Consider the following 18,941-nt stretch of genomic DNA (forward strand, 5'->3'; position numbering starts at 1 on the left):
AGTGAAACTGTCAGTGAAAGTTAGAATTGGCCGTCAGTGAACATGTGGTAGTGTTAAGTGTACCTTGATCTTCTCCTGGTCCAGGAGGGCGTTGTGTCTCTTGAGGTCCAGGTTCTTCTCTCTCTCGTAGCGTAGCTCCCTCTCAGCCGAGGTGAACAGACTCTGGGCTCTCTGGAGGTCCTGCTTCAGCTGCTTGCTCTCCTCAGCTTTCTGCCCCAGCACGGAGTCCTGGGACTGGGGAGGCATTGGGGAAGAGGGATGGTGGGGGAACAGATAAGCCAATTGGAAGGGCTGGTTCACCTCAAAAAGGAGAATATCAGACAATAAAACACTTTTTCCCTGGCTTTATATTTGTGTTTATATTAGGGACTAGACATTTTGTTTCTTAGACTTTAGTGCATCAGGTGTGACAGTAATTTGATTGAGTAATTTTGGCTTATCGTCCCAGGATAACATTGAGTAATATTGGCTTATCGTTGTTCAGTGCATTATGCGTGACAGTATTGATTGAGTTACACTGACAGGCCGTTGAGGGGACATTGGGTACTGACCTTAGTGCGGGCCTGGGCCTCGTTGATCTGGGCCTGCAGGGCCAGCTGGTGCTGATTGGCCAGCTGCCGCTCCTCCTCCAGGGTGGCGTGCAGACGACTCAGCTCACACTTTAGAGACGCCAGCTAGGAGAGGAGTGCAGAGCACACACGCACGCACACACACAGAACACACAGAAAGACAGACACAGACACAAAATCTTTGTTATGGAAGATACATAAACAATCACTGATAATTGATGTATGTGGCGACACAATTCGATATTCATATATCCTTTGGCTTGTCATAAATCAGACAAGATGTTTTTCTATTTAAGACCCTATGAAAGTAACCATGTTCACCTTATGTTTCTATGTGAATGCTTATCCAGGTACCTGGTTGAGGCATTCGTCTTTGGTCCTCTCTGTTAGGAGGAAGCTGTAGTCTGATTCTGGGGTATCCTGTCTGGGCCTGGTGGGTCCTGCGGTCTCCTGTCGGGTCTGGGTGGAGAGTTGGAGTTGTTCCCTGAGCCGGAGTAGCTCGATGCCCAGTCTCTCCTTCTCCCCTTCAGCGGTCAGCTTCTCCCGGACCCGCTCACTCAGCTGGGCCTGGAGGTCTGCGGCCCGCCTCCTCTCCTGCACCATCTCATCCCTGAAATTTGGCATGGACAGGCAGACGTGGGAACTGTTACCGTGGCATCATTGAGTGTGACCTGACGAAGACGCATGACTGTATGGCAACCTAACAGTACACAACCGCAAGGCCATACGGGGGAGTGTGAGGACGACAGATTGGAGGGAACGGTACAAGGAATCATAGAGATAGAGCTGCACTCTGTAGATGACAATTACACCAACCGGTGCCGCAACAAGGCTCACTGTATAATCATGTGTACCACATAACAAAAGAAAATCATATTTCAAACCTCCAGTCACAAAATGACTATGTAAAGAAAGGTCAGTCTAAAGTGGTGCTCACAAACCTTTGAGTCAAGATCACTTTCAGTCAAAAAGCAAGCCGAGATCTACCGCTTTTTTAAAACGTGAAAAATGTAAGCCTGTGCAACATTAATAAAACCAAACTTTGTGCATTAGGCCTAATACATGATCACAGAATATTGGCTGTGTCTGGCCTGCTAATATTGTTCTTCTCAGGCCATATTAGATCTCAAAACGTGAGCTTTGACAACAAAACAGATCAGTTGTATATCTTGTGAGGCACAGCGGAGTATAAATGGAAATAATTGTACTTTTTTCATTGACCAGAGGGATACCGTCCTCCTACTGATGGTGAAACTCGAGTTGCACCGCATTATTTCTGTCGCACTGAACGTTGTTTCTATGACCAGAGAAACTCAAATATTCCCTGCTATTAAAATAGACATAATGAGCTGCTGACAATAAAAGAAACGCAGGCCTATCGATACACTTGGCTGCTAATTCAGTGCAGCGCGAGAGTCGGGAGAAGCGCGTTTTATGTTTAATAGAAACATTGTTGACAGTGCTGAATAAAAACTTCATCATGAACTCACTCATAAAAACAGCAGCTCTTTGCTGTATTCTTTGACAGTTGCTCTCTGGTAGGCTGGTATCAAACTTTGCTGTGGGGTCGCGGAAGCTGTACTTGGCACGTTGATTTGAGCGACGCGATTGGCCAGGTCAGTAGGCGCACTTGATTAGGCGGAGTTTGCACCTTCAGACAAATGAAATGGTTCAAAATGGGAACACTTTGCCTACCTGGCGCGCCGGGCTTCTGAATCAAGTGCACTTCCGGCAAAAGCGCAAAGTCGAAATAAAAAATATATAAAAGGAACGCAAAGCAAAGCCTTTATCGTTGGCTTTTCTACAGAAATGTTTGGCGATCAACAAAGAATGCCTAGAAGATCTACCGGTTGGTGACCACTGGTCTAGATAATGACCACACACACAATCTATTGTCTAGATAATGACCGCAGTGTGCAATGCTCTTCCTCCAAGCAGGAGAGCACCGAAGTGAGTCGCTCCACTTTCGCTCCCAGCTCCTCCACCTGCGTCCTGCTCTCCCTCAGGTCCTCCTGGGTCCGGCTGCTCTCTGTCTGGTGCTCCTGGTCACTCTGGAGTCTGCTCTGAGCTCGCTCCAACTGGGCCACCTGCCGTGAGCACAAAGTCAATGAAAAACACTTTCACTCGACATGTTGTCTATTCAGATCAATAGAAAATTATTCCGTTTGGCAGCTTCACTCCTACGACACAATAGTCTCTTGATCAGTGCAGTCGAATACAATGAAGGATAGATTTGAAATTCGTCACAAACCCGAACACTATTGCCCAAGTCGCACTATAGGGCCGCCTCAAACCATACTTTGCTGGCCCAAACTGTACTTTTATCTTGACCTTTTCAGCACGGTTTCAGCATTTAACCAGGTCAGCCCAGTATATCTCAGCTTCGCCCTATAGTGTGAATCAGAGTTTGTGTTTTTGAGGAACGTATAACAATGGTGTACAGACTGTATTCAGTGATGAACCATGGCAGGGGCAATTTGGTGAATTCAACTCACTTTCTCTTCCAAGATTCCCTTTTCCCCTTTAACTTGCGTTAGGCTCTTGATGAGCGTTTTCCCTTGTTGACATTCAGTTTGCAGGCCCTGTATCTCCAATCGCAACTTCCTCAGCTCCCTCTCATCTCTCTGCAGTGTCTTGAGGTGACAGACAATCAGACAATGACAGTATTATCAATAAACAACTATAGTTTCTAAAGATATACGACTACAGATAAAACTACAGCTATGAATCCAAAGAAAAAATATCTTGCTGTTGTGTATTTCCAAATGATTGAGATAGCATGTGGAAAGGTTACAACAGCCTTTAGGTTAAAACCATGCGAGATGTTTTCAGGGGACAACGTAGGCCCCTGATAGATAGCTATCCAATGGAGGAGGCTGCCCAATTCAACCATTGGAGGTAACCAATTATGTGTATAAACCCTGTATTGAACCCACCGCACAGCCATCTTGGTTCTCCTCCATTGTAAAAAAGATTTTGGAAGCGATAGAAATGCATTTATGTCTACATACATTTTTGCCAAGTATATTCTACTACAGACACTTTAAAGCATACTTAAATTATATTGTGTGAACTAAACATTAAACAGAAACTATATATTTTTTGGAGTACTAACATTACTGTCCCCACTACAAAAACAAAAATACATGTAATTTTGCCCTTGAAACATATAATTGAAATACTGTAGAATTCCATTAATTCCTATGGACGATTGCTCCTACTGGGGAGTGCCATAATGGCCGACCAGTGGCTTCAAAGCCTCTCAATGAGCAATGCAGCAGCAATTCTGTAATCCAGGGTTTATATATAGCATGGTCAAATTTCTGCAAAGAAACCACTACTAAAGAACACCAATAAGAAGAGACTTGCTTGGGCCAAGAAACACGAGCAATCGACATGAGACTGGTGGAAATCTGTCCTTCGGTCTGAAGAGTTCAAATTTGAGATTTTTGGTTCCAACCACCGTGTCTTTGTGAAATGCAGAGTAGGTGAAAGGATGATCTCCGCATGTGTGGTTCCAACGTGAAGCATGGAGGAGGAGGTGTGATGGTGTGGGGGTGCTTTGCAGGTGACACTGCTGGTGATTTATTTAGAATTCAAGGCACACTTAACCAGCATGGCTACCACAGCATTCTTCAGCGATACGCTATCCCATCCGGTTTGCGCTTCGTGGGACTATCATTTGTTTTTCAACAGGACAATTACCCAAAACACACCTCCAGGCTGTGCAAGGTCTATTTGACCAAGAAGGAGAGTGATGGAGCGCTGCATCAGATGACCTGGCCTCCACAATCAGCCGACCTCAACCCAATTGAGATGGTTTGAGATAAGTTGGACCACAGAGTAAAAGAAAAGCAGCCAACAAGTGCTCAGCATATGTGGGAACTCCTTCAACACTGTTGAAGTTGGATGAGAGAATGCCAAGCGTGTGCAAAGCTGTCACGGTGGCAACTTTGAAGAATCTTAAATATAAAACATTTTGTTTAATACTTTTTGTTACTACATGATTCCATATGTGTTATTTCATAGCTTTGATGTCTTCACTATTATTCTACAATGTAGAAAATAGTAAAAAAAATAAAGAAAAACCCTTGAATGAGTAGGTGTGTCCAAACTTTTGACGGGTACTGGACATCATTGGGCTTCGCAAAACCCATTATTCTACCTAGCATGCATTGCAGCGTACCTCTTTGTTACTTTTAAGTGCAATCTGGGCAGAGCCGAGGTCTACCTCCAGCTGTCTCCTCCAATCCTTCTCTTCGGTCAGACGAGCCTCCAGCAGGGCCACCCTCTCCTGACTGCTGTCCCTTAACTAGGTAGGGCAGGCAGGAAAAAATATTACAGTTGGTAAAAGTCCTTATTCACTGATGAAAGTTCAGTTATTTTTTATAGTCCTTCCTGTTTTGTGGTTAGGGGCAACTTGTCACTCAAGCACAGCTCCTATTCTCAAAGTTCACAAACCGTTACGATGTACAATAGGTCACTGGCAATCAAATAGCTATAGGCGATTGCCAGTCTGGGTGTCTCTGGGTGCCTGGGAAGAACTTCTTTGGCCTGCTACATTGGTTTTAAATTATTACCATTCATGGGTGCCTGACACTTTTGAGAAAGTAGTTGGATAAGACAAAACAATGGCACAGGCAAGTCAGTTTAGAGTGGAAATTTACAAGCTAACAGCACAACGTTTTCCTACCTGATGTAAGTACGTCTCGGTCTCTCTGCCGACGACACCTCCATCCTTCAGTACCTGGTCCTGAGCACATATCTTCTTCAGCTCTGCCTCTAGGGTTTTAATCTGTGAGTGGACGTTTAAAAAGGAACACGATAATCATTTATAACCTCATTCATTATCTCCAGCACCATAACAGTGTCTAAATCTGTGAAAAGACTTTTGTCTCTGTTTTGTTGACAAAAAGTCCTGAGAAGTTCTCTCTTGATTATGTCATTTCTATCCCTTCTCGTTCAGCCCCCTCTCCCACCTTGCGGTGCAGTCCCTCGAGTTCACCCTCGTGGAGTTGGCACTCCTCCTTGCTGGCGTTCTGGGCCTCTCCCAGTAGCGCCTCCAGCTCTTCGTTCCTCTCCACCAGCTCCTCCTGCTCCCGCTGCTGCCTCTGCATGCGCCGCTGCAGCTCCCGCAGCTGGCAGCCCACGTCCTCCACAGCCTCGCGACACCTGCAGGACAGGGTGAGAGAGTCAGGGAGATTGTGTGAGAAAAGTGTGTACGTGAGAGGGAGGGAGAGAAAGAAAGACAGTGTGAGATATGCGAGGAGGTTAAGGGGAGGGAGAGAGAAAGACGGCACGAGGGAGTAAGATAAATGTGTGAGAGGGAGAGAGTGTCAGAAAGAGAGAACAAGAAAGATGTCAGATCATTGATGAACGGCAACTGCTGACGTAAAAGGTCTTCATTAAATACATTTGATTGAACAGCGTGAATGCTACTTCTTATGAATGACATGTGGACAGGACTGACATGAGGTGATTCCTGGTCAGCGCAACCAGAGAAAGACCTCTGAACAGAATGATTCTACAGATGCAGGATTAACCTAATTATTGCAATGGGGCTGAGGGTGCATCCATACCTTTTATGAATCTGCTCCTGCTCCTCAGGTTTCGATGTGGTCAACAACATCATAGGCAGATCTTTAGGGTGCTCACTGCTATTGCCCTCCCCCTGACAAATACAAACATTGTTGTACACACATCATTCCTTCTGTACAAGAAACACAGCCTCACGAGGCACATAAAAGTACTAACCACATCCCATAGTGATGGGAGTTTGTCAGTCTGTGACATTACTGTTCGAGCTTACAAAGAATCCGCTAGGTAATATGTGGTAACCCAATATTTTAGGGCCCAAAAAGTAGGCTTATATGTTTAGTCAATGCACACCACCTGTAAGAGGGTTTTCTTCTCAGAGTCCAGGGAGCGCACTCGCTCTCTCAGAACCCAGATTTCCCCATCCAGTCTTTCATTGTGCTCCTTCGCCCTCTGCAGCTCCAGCGTATCTAAGGAAAACAAACAATCATTGTGTAGAGGGGCTTCACATGGACCTCCACAAATAAAGTGCTACTTAATAAGTACTATTTGAGTGCATTGGGAAAGTTCAGACCCCTTCACTTTTTACTCAATTTGATACGTTCCAGCCTTCAATCTACACACATTACCCCATACTGACAAAGAAAAAACAGGTTTTTAGAATTTTAGCAAATGTATAACAAATGAACTGAAACATCACATTTGACATAAGTATTCAGACCCTTTACTCAGTACTTTGTTGAAGCACCAATCTTCTTCGCCCCAGTCGGAGGTCCTGAGCGCTCTGGCACAGGTTTTCATCAAGGATCTCTCTGTACTTTGCTCCGTTCATCTTTCCCTCGATCCTGCCTAGTCTCCCAGTCCCTGCCGCTGAAAAATATCCCCACAGCATGATGCTGCCACCACCGTGCTTCACCATGGAGATTGTGCCAGGTTTCCTCCAAACATGATGCTTGGCATTCAGGCCAAACAGTTAAATATTGGTTTCATCAGACCAGAGAATCTTGTTTCACATGGTCTGTGGAGTTCCTTTTGGCAACTCCAAGCGGGCTGTCATGTGCTTTTTACTGAGGAATAGTTTCCTTCTGGCCACTCTACCACGAAGGCCTGATTGGTGGAGTGATACAGAGATGGTTGTCCTTCTGGAAGATTCTACCATCTCCACAGAGGAACTCTGGAGCTCTGTCAGAGTGCCCATCTGGTTCTTTGTCACCTCCCTTACCAAGGCCCTTCCCCCTTGATTGTTCAGTTTGGGCGGGCGGCCAGCTCTGTGAAGAGTCTTTGGTTCCAAACTTTTTCCATTTAAGAATGATGGAGGCCACTGTGTTCATGGGGACCTTTAATGATGAGGAAATTCTTTGGTACCCTTGTGCCTCGACACAATCCTGTCTCAGAGCTCTATGGACAATTCCTTTGACCTCATTGCTTGGTTTTTGCTCTGACATGAACTGTCAACTGTGGGACCTTATATAGACAGGTGTGTGCCTTTCCAAATCATGTCCAATCAATTGAATTTACCACAGGTGGACTCCAATCAAGTTGTAGAAACATCTCAAAGATGATCAATGGAAACAGGATGAAACCTGAACTCAATTTCGAGTCTCATAGCAAAGGGTCTGAATACTTATGTAAATAAGGTATCCGTATTTTATTTTTAATACGTTTTGAAAAATGGAATTCCACGCTAAAAATAAGCCACACAGCTGATCTCAATTGCAACCTTTATTGGCCACTGATTTACTGCTCCCTAAATCTGTTGGTGTTAACTTGTAGTGCTGATTACTGGCAAAGTCTGAAGACATTTTCACACTGATGGGTATTATCATCGGTATAAATTAAATCTGCATTTTCAGCAGACCAAGGGTAGATGTAACTATTTGACAATCATTCCAAACAACTGAAATAATGTATTTCCTCGTTTACCACAGCAAATCTACTGTGGGAATTTAAAGTACACATTTTATGAATGGAAAAATTATTTTGGTGTAGCCTACTCTAATACATTTTTGTTTCCATTTATGTAATCCATTAATTCTATTAAATACCATTAAAAAATGGTATGGTCATTCCTTATCAAGATCGGGGGGGAAATATCCCTAAAACTGTCCATATTTGAAATATGTCAATAAATCAAGCCAATCGTGATTTGTATACAGTCTATCAGCTTTACAGTTTCCAATCATTATGTCATTGAGGGCTGGATGACATTTTCAGCGGTCTAGTATCAACATGAGAATTTTACCACACAGGTGCATGTAATCTCCAGTTAGTATTGTTTGGAGAAAACTAGCGCTAATACAGTGTTTCGTGCAAAGTTCAGCTTCTTCGTTGCAATCGACCCAAGATCTCTAGGTTCAGAGGTCAAAGGACAAGATTCTCTGGTCTGATGAAACCAAGATTGAACTCCTTGGCCTGAATGCCAAGCGTCACTTCTGGAGGAAACCTGGCACCATCCATACAGTGAAGCATGGTGGTGGCAGCATCATGCTGTGGGGATGTTTTTCAGCAGCAGGGACTGGGACACTAGTCAGGATTGAGGGACAGATGAACGGAGCAAAGTACAGAGAGATCCCGGATGAAAACCTGCACCAGATTGCTCAGGACCTCCGACTGACGCGAAAGTTCACCTTCCAACAGGACAACGACCCTAAGCACACAGCCAAGACAATGCAGGAGTCTCTGAATGTCCTTGAGTGGCCCAGCCAGAGACAGGACTTGAACCCGGTCGAACGTCTCTGGAGAGGCCTGAAAATATCTGTGCATCGAAGCACCCCAAAAAACCTGACAGAGCTTGAGAGGATCTGCAGAGAAGGAGAAATTTCCCAAATACAAGTGTGCCAAGCTTGTAGTGTCATAGCCAAGAAGACTCAAGGCTGTAATCGCAGCCAATGGTGCTTCAGCAAAGTACTGCATGCCGGAGTCGCTTCTTCACTGTTGACCTCGAGACTGGTGTTTGCGGATACTATTTAACGAAGCTGCCAGTTGAGGACTTGTGAGACGTCTGTTTCTTAAACTAGACACTCCAATGTACTTGTCCTCTTGCTGAGTTGTGCACCGGGGCATACTATTCTATTCTGGTTAGAGTCAGTTTGCGCTGTTCTGTGAAGGCAGTACACAGCGTTGTACAGGATCTTCAGTTTCTTGGTAATTTCTCACATGGAGTAGCCTTCATTTCTCAAAACAAGAATAGACTGATGAGTTTCAGAAGAAAGGTCTTTGTTTCTGGACATTTTGAGCCTGGAATCAAACCCACAAATGCTGACGCTCCAGATACTCAACTAGTCTAAAGAAGGCAAGTTGTATTGCTTATTTAAATCAGGACAACAGTTTTCAGCTGTGCTAACATAATTGCAAAAGGGTTTTCTAATGATCAATTGGTCTTTTAAAATGATAAACTTGGATTAGCTAACAACGTGCCATTGGAACACAGGAGTGATGGTAGCTGATAATGGGCCTCTGTACACCTATGTAGCTATTTCATTAAAAAGCAGCCGTTTCCAGCTACAATAGTCATCTACAATATTAACTATGTATATACACTGTATTTCTTATCAATTTGATGCTATTTTAAAATGGACCAAAAATATGCTTTCTTTCAAAAACAAGGACATTTCTTAGTGACGCCAAACCTTTGAACGGTAGTGTGTGTATATATTATTTACACACACAGAACCCCTAGACATAGCAAGAGTTTTCTGTAGACTGGCTAGTTTGTTTCCTAACAGTAGTTTAAGTTAGCCGACCTTACACACGTTGTGTGCATAAGTCACCAACTGGCTCCAGTCAATAACGGAGCTTATTGAGACTCAGCGTTAATATGGACTGTGAAAAAAAAATTGATGGAAGAGGAACTATCAAAGTCAAGGCAACACAAGTATCTCACCACATTGCTTCAGCTTGTCCACCTCCTTCCTCAGGCTCTCCACCTCTTGACCAGTTTGCTCAAGCCCTACATTTTTTTTTACAAATGACAAATTGTGACATGATTTTACGAGCAGGCTACACACTTCTATTAGGCCAGCATTTCTCTCACTAATGTCACACTGATTAAAAAAAAAAAAAAATGGTTTTAAATTCCCAACATTTCTCATGTTATGATGTAAAGGGATGAACTTCCCTCCCTGAACATTATCAATCCTTTCATGGTGATGCAACACTGCGGCATATTCTCCTTTCCCGTTGTGTGAAAATCATAAGAAATAAATGTGTTATTATAATATTGTAGGAGTATTTAAAAGTAAGTGTTAAACATGCATTATAAACTGGGTGGTTCGAGCACTGAATTCTGATAGGCTGACATCCATGGTATATCAGACCGTATACCATAGGTATGACAAAAAGTTTATTTTTACTGCACTAATTAAGTTGGTAACCAGTTTATAATAGCAATAAGGCATCTCGGGGGGTTGTAGTAAATGGCAAATAGACCACAGCTAAGGTCTGTGTCCAGGCACTCCTCGTTACCTTGTGTAAGAACAGCTCTTAGCCGTGGTATATTGGCCATACATCACACCCCCCCGGGCCTTTCTGCTTAATTATACAGTATGCTACCTAAATTCCTAGTCTTTCTTATAGCCCTTTTTGATATATACAGTGGGGTCTAGAATGATCGAATCCATTGATAAAGACGAGCAAAAAGCATGTATAAAATACAAAAAGCATGTATAAAATACAAAAAGCATGAATAAAATACAAAAAGCATGTATAAAATACAAAAAGCATGTATAAAATACAAAAAGCATGAATAAAATACAAAAAGCATGTATAAAATACAAAAAGCATGAATAAAATACAAAAAGCATGTATAAAATACAAAAAGCATGTATAAAATACAAAAAGCATGAATAAAATACAAAAAGCAACAATTTCAAAGATTTGACTGAGTTACAGTTCATATAAAAAGGAAATCAGTCAACTTAAATAAATTCATTAGACCCTAATCTATGGATTTCACATTACTGGGAATGCAGATATGCATCGGTTGGTCACAGATACTTTGAAAAAAGGTAGGTGCGTGGATCAGAAAACCAGTCAGTATCTGGCGTGACCACCACTTGCCTCATGCAGCGCGACATCTCCTTAGCATAGGCTGTTGATTGTGGCAAGTGGAATGTTGTCCCACTCCTCTTCAATGGCTGTGGGAAGTTGCTGGATATGGGGGGGAACTGAAACACACTTTCGTACACATCGATTCAAAGCATCCCAAACCTGCTCAATGGGTGACATGTCCATGGAAGAACTGGGTCATTTTCAGCTTCCAAGAATTGTGTACAGATCCTTGCAACATGGGGCCGTGCATTATCATGGTGAAACATGAGGTAATGGCAACAGATGATATGGCACAACAATGGGCCTCAGGATCGTATCACGATATCTCTGTGCATCGATCAAATTAAATTGTGTTCGTTGTCCGTAGCTTATGCCTGCCCATACCATAACCCCACCATGGGACACCCTGTTCACAACGTTAACTTCAGCAAACCACTCACCCACACAAAGCCATACACGCTGTCTGCCATCTGCCCGGTACAGTTGAAACCGGGATTAATCCGTGAAGAGCACATTTCTCCAGCGTGCCAGAGGCCATCGAAGGTGACCATTTGCCCACTGAAATCGGTTACAACACCGAACTGCAGTCAGATCCCAGTGAGGACGACGAGCATGCAGATGAGCTTCCCTGAGATGGTTTCTGACAGTTGTGCAAACCCAGTATCATCAGCTACCGGGTGGCTGGTCTCAGATGATCCCGCAGGTGAAAAAGCCAGATGTGAAGGTCCTGGGCTGGAGTGGTTACACATTGTCTGCAGCTGTGAGGCCAGTTGTACATACTGCCAAATTCGCTAACAATGATGTTGGAGGCAGCGTATGATAGACAAATTAACATTCAATTCTCTGGCAACAGCTCTGTGGACATTCCTGCAGTCAGCATGCCAATTGCACGGTACCCTCAAAACTTGAGCCATCTGTGGCATTGTGTTGTGTAACAAAACCGCACATTGTAGATTGGCCTTTTACTGTCCCCAGCACAAGGTGCACCTGTGTAATGATCGTGCTGTTTAATCAGCTTCTTGATATGCCACACCTGTCAGGTGGATGGATTATCTTTGCAAAGGAGAAATGCACACAAAAAGGGAAGTAAACTAATTTGTGCACAAAATGAGAAAAAAAAGCTTTCAGTGCATATGGAACATTTCTGTGATCTTCAGCTCATGAAACATGGGACCAACACTTTTTACATGTTGCGTTTATATTTTTGTTCAGTATACATACAAATACTGAAAATCTAAAAACTATTATTTTATACGAACACAATTGCTCAGAGAAAGCGACAATACAGTGCCACTGACACGGCCTGCAACGAAAACATGCGGTCTCTCCTTCACTGCAGCCGAGGTGAGTAAGACATTTAAACGTGTTAACCCTCGCAAGGCTGCAGGCCCAGACGGCATCCCCAGCCGCGCACTCAGAGCATGCGCAGACCAGCTGGCCGGTGTGTTTACGGACATATTCAATCAATCCCTATACCAGTCTGCTGTTCCCACATGCTTCAAGAGGGCCACCATTGTTCCTGTTCCCAAGAAAGCTAAGGTAACTGAGCTAAACGACTACCGTCCCGTAGCACTCACTTCCGTCATCATGAAGTGCTTTGAGAGACTAGTCAAGGACCATATCACCTCCACCCTACCTGACACCCTAGACCCACTCCAATTTGCTTACCGCTCAAATAGGTCCACAGACGATGCAATCTCAACCACACTGCACACTGCCCTAACCCACCTGGACAAGAGGAATACCTATGTGAGAATGCTGTTCATCGACTACAGCTCGGCATTCAACACCATAGTACCCTCCAAGCTCGTCATCAAGCTCGAGACCCTGGGTCTCGACCCCGCCCTGTGCAACTGGGTACTGGACTTCCTGACGGGCCGCCCCCAGGTGGTGAGGGTAGGCAACAACATCTCCTCCCCGCTGATCCTCAACACGGGGGCCCCACAAGGGTGCGTTCTGAGCCCTCTCCTGTACTCCCTGTTCACCCACGACTGCGTGGCCACGCACGCTCCAACTCAATCATCAAGTTTGCGGACGACACAACAGTGGTAGGCTTGATTACCAACAACGACGAGACGGCCTACAGGGAGGAGGTGAGGGCCCTCAGAGTGTGGTGTCAGGAAAATAACCTCACACTCAACGTCAACAAAACTAAGGAGATGATTGTGGACTTCAGGAAACAGCAGAGGGAACGCCCCCTATCCACATCGATGGAACAGTAGTGGAGAGGGTAGCAAGTTTTAAGTTCCTCGGCATACACATCACAGACAAACTGAATTGGTCCACTCACACTGACAACGTCGTGAAGAAGGCGCAGCAGCGCCTCTTCAACCTCAGGAGGCTGAAGAAATTTGGCTTGTCACCAAAAGCACTCACAAACTTCTACAGATGCACAATCGAGAGCATCCTGGCGGGCTGTATCACCGCCTGGTACGGCAACTGCTCCGCCTCAACCGTAAGGCTCTCCAGAGGGTAGTGAGGTCTGCACAACGCATCACCAGGGGCAAACTACCTGCCCTCCAGGACACCTACACCACCCGATGTTACAGGAAGGCCATAAAGATCATCAAGGACATCAACCACCCGAACCACTGCCTGTTCACCCCGCTATCATCCAGAAGGCGAGGTCAGTACAGGTGCATCAAAGCTGGGACCGAGAGACTGAAAAATAGCTTCTATCTCAAGGCCATCAGACTGTTAGACAGCCACCACTAACATTGAGTGGCTGCTGCCAACACACTGTCATTGACACTGACCCAACTCCAGCCACTTTAATAATGTGATTGATGGGAAATGATGTAAATATATCACTAGCCACTTTAAACAATGCTACCTTATATAATGTTACTTACCCTACATTATTAATCTCATATGCATACATATATACTGTACTCTACATCATCGACTGCATCCTTATGTAATACATGTATCACTAGCCACTTTAACTATGCCACTTTGTTTACTTTGTCTACATACTCATCTCATATGTATATACTGTACTCGATACCATCTACTGTATGCTGCTCTGTACCATCACTCATTCATATATCCTTATGTACATATTCTTTATCAGTAGATTTAACAGTAGTTAACAGTAGTTTTGGAATTGTTAGTTAGATTACTTGTTGGTTATCACTGCATTGTCGGAACTAGAAGCACAAGCATTTCGCTACACTCGCATTAACATCTGCTAACCATGTGTATGTGACAAATAAAATTTGATTTGAGTCATTTTTTGTATAATTATTTTTATTAAGATGGGTAAAAATGATTGTATCCCCTGTTTTCGATACTCCAGCACCCTCTCCTTTGCGAGGATAACGACACGGAGACTTTTTCTAAAAAATGTTTTAGGAGATTGAAGAATATGTTGTGAGTGAACTTAGACCATTCCTCCGTAAAGAATCTTTCCAGATCTTGATGTCCTTTGTCTACCCTTATGGACTTCCCTCTTCAATTCAAACCACAGGTTTTCAATGGGGTTCAAGTCTCGAGTCTGAGACGGCCATTTCAAAATGTTGATTTTGTGGGTCAATTAAGATTTTTTTTTTGGGGGGGGGGGGGATTTTGTGGTATGCTTAGGGTTATTGTCTTGCTGGAAGATCCACTTGCAGCCAAGTTTCAACCTCCTGACAGAGGCAGCCACGTTTGGTTAAAATGTCCTGGTAAAGTTCCCTTTTAACAAGTGCCCCAGGAACAGTGGAAGCAAAATAGCCCCATAACATCTGACTGTAAATAAACCCTAGATTACTCATTTGTCCACCATTTTGGTGGTACTCCTCAGAAGGAGCAGTCCTCCATAGCAATGAATGGAATTCTACAGTATTTCAATTAAATATTTCAAGGACAAAATGTTATGTACTTAAGAGATTGAATGGGATCTCAAGCACTTACAAATTCGTAACATATTGTACGAATTGTAAATAAGGTATCTGTTTTTTTATTGTTTTTTTGTGTGTGTAGATTAACGAGGAACACATTTAATTTTATTTAATCCATTTTAGAATAAGGCTGTATCTTAACAAAATGTTGAAAAAGTCAAGGGGTCTGAATACTTTCCAAACAAACTGTTCATGCATTTCTGTAGCTTCCAAACACTTTTTTTTTTTTTTTTTTTTTTTTTTTACAATGGTGGAGTACAAAATTGGCTGCGCAGTGGCTTAAAAACATCGCCCCGTCAGTCATCTAGGGTATAGATACAGTACCAGTCAAATGTTTGGACACACGTACTCGTTTAAGGGTTTTTCTTTATTTTGAACTATTTTCTACATGGTAGAATAATAGTGAAGACATCAAAACTATGAAATAACACACATGGAATCATGTAGTAAACAAAACAGTGTTACACAAATCAACATATATTTTATATATTTGAGATTCTTCAAAGTAGCCACCCTTTGCCTTGATGACAGCTTTGCACACTCTTGGTACTCTCAACCAGCTTCACCTGGAATGCTTTTCAGTACTTGTTGGCTGCTTTTCCTTTACTCTGTGGTCCAACTCATGCCAAACCATCTCAATTGGGTTGAAATCGAGTGATTGAGGAGGCCAGGTCATCTGATGCAGCACTCCATCACTCTCCTTCTTGGTCAAATAGCCCTTACTCAGCCTGGAGGTGTGTTGGGTCATTGTCCTGTTGAAAAACAAATGACAGTCCCACTAAGCGCAAGCCAGATGGGATGGTGTATCACTGCAGAATGCTGTGGTAGCCATGCTGGTTAAGTGTGCCTGGAATTCTAAATAAATCACCAAGTGTCACCAGCAAAGCACCCCCACACCATTACACCTCCATGCTTCACAGTGGGAACCACACATGCAGAGATCATCCATTCCACTTACCCTGCGTCTCACAACGACACGGCAGTTGGAACCAAAAATCTCAAATTTGGACTCATCAGACCAGAAGACAGATTTCCACCGGTCTAATTTCCAATGCTCGTGTTTCTTGGCCCAAGCAAGTCTCTTCTTCTTATTGGTGTACTTTAGTAGTGGTTTCTTTGCAGCAATTCGACCATGAATGCCTGATTCACGCAGTCTCCTCTGAACAGTTGGTGTTGAGATGTGTCTGTTACTTGAACTCTGTGAAGCATTTAACTCTAATGAACTCATCCTCTGCAGCAGAGGTAACTCTGGGTCTTCCTTTCCTGTGGCGGACCTCATGAGAGCCAGTTTCATCATAGCGCTTGGATGGTTTTTGTGACTTGAATCTCAAATATAAAATATATTCTGATTTATTTAACACTTTTTTGGATACTACATGATTCCATATGTGTTATTTCATAGTTTTGATGTCTTCAATATTATTCTACAATGATTAGGTGTGTCCAAACTTGACTGGTACTGTACATCATTGACTCCAACACACGCAGGTCTTTTATAATGGCCCAGCATCACCTTCCATTTGAGCAAATAAACACCAGGTGGGCCATGTCTTATATCCCTCAGACGTGTACATTTTGATACAACAGTCAATTTATCAGTTGGATCACATACATCTACACAAACTAAACATGTTAACAATATTTGTTTCCTCTGAAAATCCCCAGATTAGGAGGCGGAATCAGGTCAGCCCTGTATTTTCCAATGAGGTTGCAGAGTGGAACTGCTGGCTGAACTTAGACAAAATCTCTGTAATATCACTTTAATTTAACCTCTCGAGATGAGAAAACATGTTTGTCATGAAGTTGAAGACGTGCTCTTTAAACAATGTTAAAATTAGGTGAAATAATTATTTCTGACAAAAATACACTACCCAAAAGGCACTATTTGTAGAATGGTATTACAAGTAGGCTATACATGCACACATTTAGCACTGCATCAAATGTAAGCCTACCTGTTAAAATCAATATGTGGGCATTTTATAGGCCTTGCCTCCTTTCCGGAATTTCCTGCTGCATTCTCCTGTTTATCCTCAGTCATTTGTTGGCTTTCTCATCTGTCCACTACAGGGGTTCTGCCTTTTTCAGGTACCACAAATGTGCATCCAGGGTGGCAACTCAACCACTTTCTCCTACTCTGTACTTTTGCTGCCACCACCACTCACGCCAAACAACTTACACCATCCACCCTTCCAACAATCATCTGATGACAAGAAGCCAAACTTCTGACTTGGGATTTATTGATGTGTTTGACTAATGGTGTCTCTTCCAGTTATTGTTGGGCCGTAACACAGATCGATAAAACCAAATGCTAATTTTCTTTGTGTGACTGCAGGATTACACCCTGAACTGCCCAGCAAATAGTGTACTAAGAAAGTGTGTAGGGGAATATCAATTAAATTCTCATTTATATATTAGTCCTCAGAATTGAGAAGATGTTCATGTTATTGCTTGGTACTACAGGTATCTGCCAAAATTATGGAAACACTTGAGTAAGTGAAGAACACAAAATATATTGAAAGCAGCTGTGGTTCCTGAGTTAATTAAGCAATTAACATCCCATCATGCTTAGGATCATGTATAAAAATGCTGGGCAGGCCATTATTTTGTCTACCATGGCTAGGCCCCCATAGGATGAAAGTGCCCCCCTCTCCACAGGGCACGAGTGGTCACTGAATGGTTTGATGCCATGGCCATCTCAGTCACCAGATCTCAACCCATTTGAACACTTATGGGAGATTCTGCAGCGGCACCTGAGACAGCATTTTCTACCACCATCAACAAAACACCAAATGATGGAATTTCTCATGGAAGAATGGTGTCACATCCTTCCAACAGAGTTCCAGACACTTGTAGAATCTATGCCAAGGTGCATTGAAGCTGTTCTGGCTCGTGGTGGCCCAACGCCCTATTAAGACACCTTATGTTGGTGTTTTATTTTATATGGGCAGTTACATGTACAATATAATGAGAAAGATAATATTGTATAATTGTTTTCTCATACCACACATGGCTTGGGTCTTCTTGGCAGACTCCAGCTTGTCTGTCAGTCTGCGGATGTCCTCGTGGGCCATGGAGAGCCTCCGAGATGCCTCCTCCAGATCCCTCTCCAGTCGCTGGCGCTCGGAGCGCTCCTGGGATATGTCCTCATTGTGGACCTGAGACAGAGGGAGAGCAAAGACTACGGGGTTAAGGTATCACGTCTGTGTTAGAGCTTTAAACAAATGCATGTGGTAAAAATGATGGATAAAATGTTTATAGATATTTGCATCTGAAAGAGTACATAGATGTACTTAAGCTGAAACCCAACTAAAAACCACATATTGAAACTTGGTTTCTCTTGGTAATAATTACGTTTACAGAGCTTCATATAAAGTGCACAATTTCCACCAGACCCATAACTCTCCATGCCCATGCCATTCAAAATGCCAGTCTTAAAAGGAAAATTATTTAAACAGATAGTGAGGCTCCTGGGTTAGCAATGTGAGCAGTTTCGTGGACACCTTGCCAGTGCGGCTCTGAAATAGGACTTGAAAGGCAAGAACCACAGAAAAGTTGACCCATGCAGTCTTGCCTCAAGTTATTACAGCATCATGGTTAGTTGGATGTGGCAGATAAGATCGGGACCTACAGGTGCACCATTGTGTGTGCTCTGTGAGGACTTGCGTGGGCCAAACAGCTTCTTCCAAGGCCTCTGAGCTGGAGACTGCTGCTCCTTGGGAAGAAAGACCACGGGGCAGAAGGATTGACAAGAGACCCTATGAGGGTATCCCCACTGTCCAGGATTAATGCCAGCTGCGTCAAAGCGTTATCAACTTAAACGCTAAATCAGCATTTCCCAAACTCTGCCCTCAGGACCCCAAGTGGGATTTTTGCCCTAACACTACATGACTGATTCAAATGACCAAAG

General features: G+C 43.4%; 1 protein-coding gene across 7 annotated transcripts in view; it reads right to left on the reverse strand.

Annotated features, from left to right (window-relative positions):
• ccdc30 (coiled-coil domain containing 30) overlaps positions 1–18,941 on the reverse strand; it is a 42,524-nt gene that overhangs the window by 19,505 nt on the left and 4,078 nt on the right. For 5 of the 7 annotated variants that reach the window (XM_035740853.2, XM_035740852.2, XM_035740854.2 and 2 more), the window contains 13 exons: positions 18,663–18,746; positions 18,036–18,189; positions 9,988–10,053; positions 6,462–6,574; positions 6,149–6,240; positions 5,549–5,741; positions 5,263–5,364; positions 4,756–4,881; positions 3,065–3,202; positions 2,478–2,656; positions 924–1,179; positions 552–674; positions 64–234 (listed from right to left, as the gene is read on the reverse strand). In XM_035740853.2, coding sequence (XP_035596746.1) covers positions 64–234; positions 552–674; positions 924–1,179; positions 2,478–2,656; positions 3,065–3,202; positions 4,756–4,881; positions 5,263–5,364; positions 5,549–5,741; positions 6,149–6,240; positions 6,462–6,574; positions 9,988–10,053; positions 18,036–18,189; positions 18,663–18,746 — 1,797 coding nt within the window. The remainder of the gene's footprint in view (positions 1–63; positions 235–551; positions 675–923; positions 1,180–2,477; positions 2,657–3,064; positions 3,203–4,755; positions 4,882–5,262; positions 5,365–5,548; positions 5,742–6,148; positions 6,241–6,461; positions 6,575–9,987; positions 10,054–18,035; positions 18,190–18,662; positions 18,747–18,941) is intronic. The other 2 variants (XM_035740857.2, XM_035740856.2) reach the window with 2 other exon arrangements.

The sequence above is a fragment of the Oncorhynchus keta genome, chromosome 28 (genome assembly GCF_023373465.1).
Source record: "Oncorhynchus keta strain PuntledgeMale-10-30-2019 chromosome 28, Oket_V2, whole genome shotgun sequence".
NCBI classification, from domain to species: domain Eukaryota; kingdom Metazoa; phylum Chordata; class Actinopteri; order Salmoniformes; family Salmonidae; genus Oncorhynchus; species Oncorhynchus keta.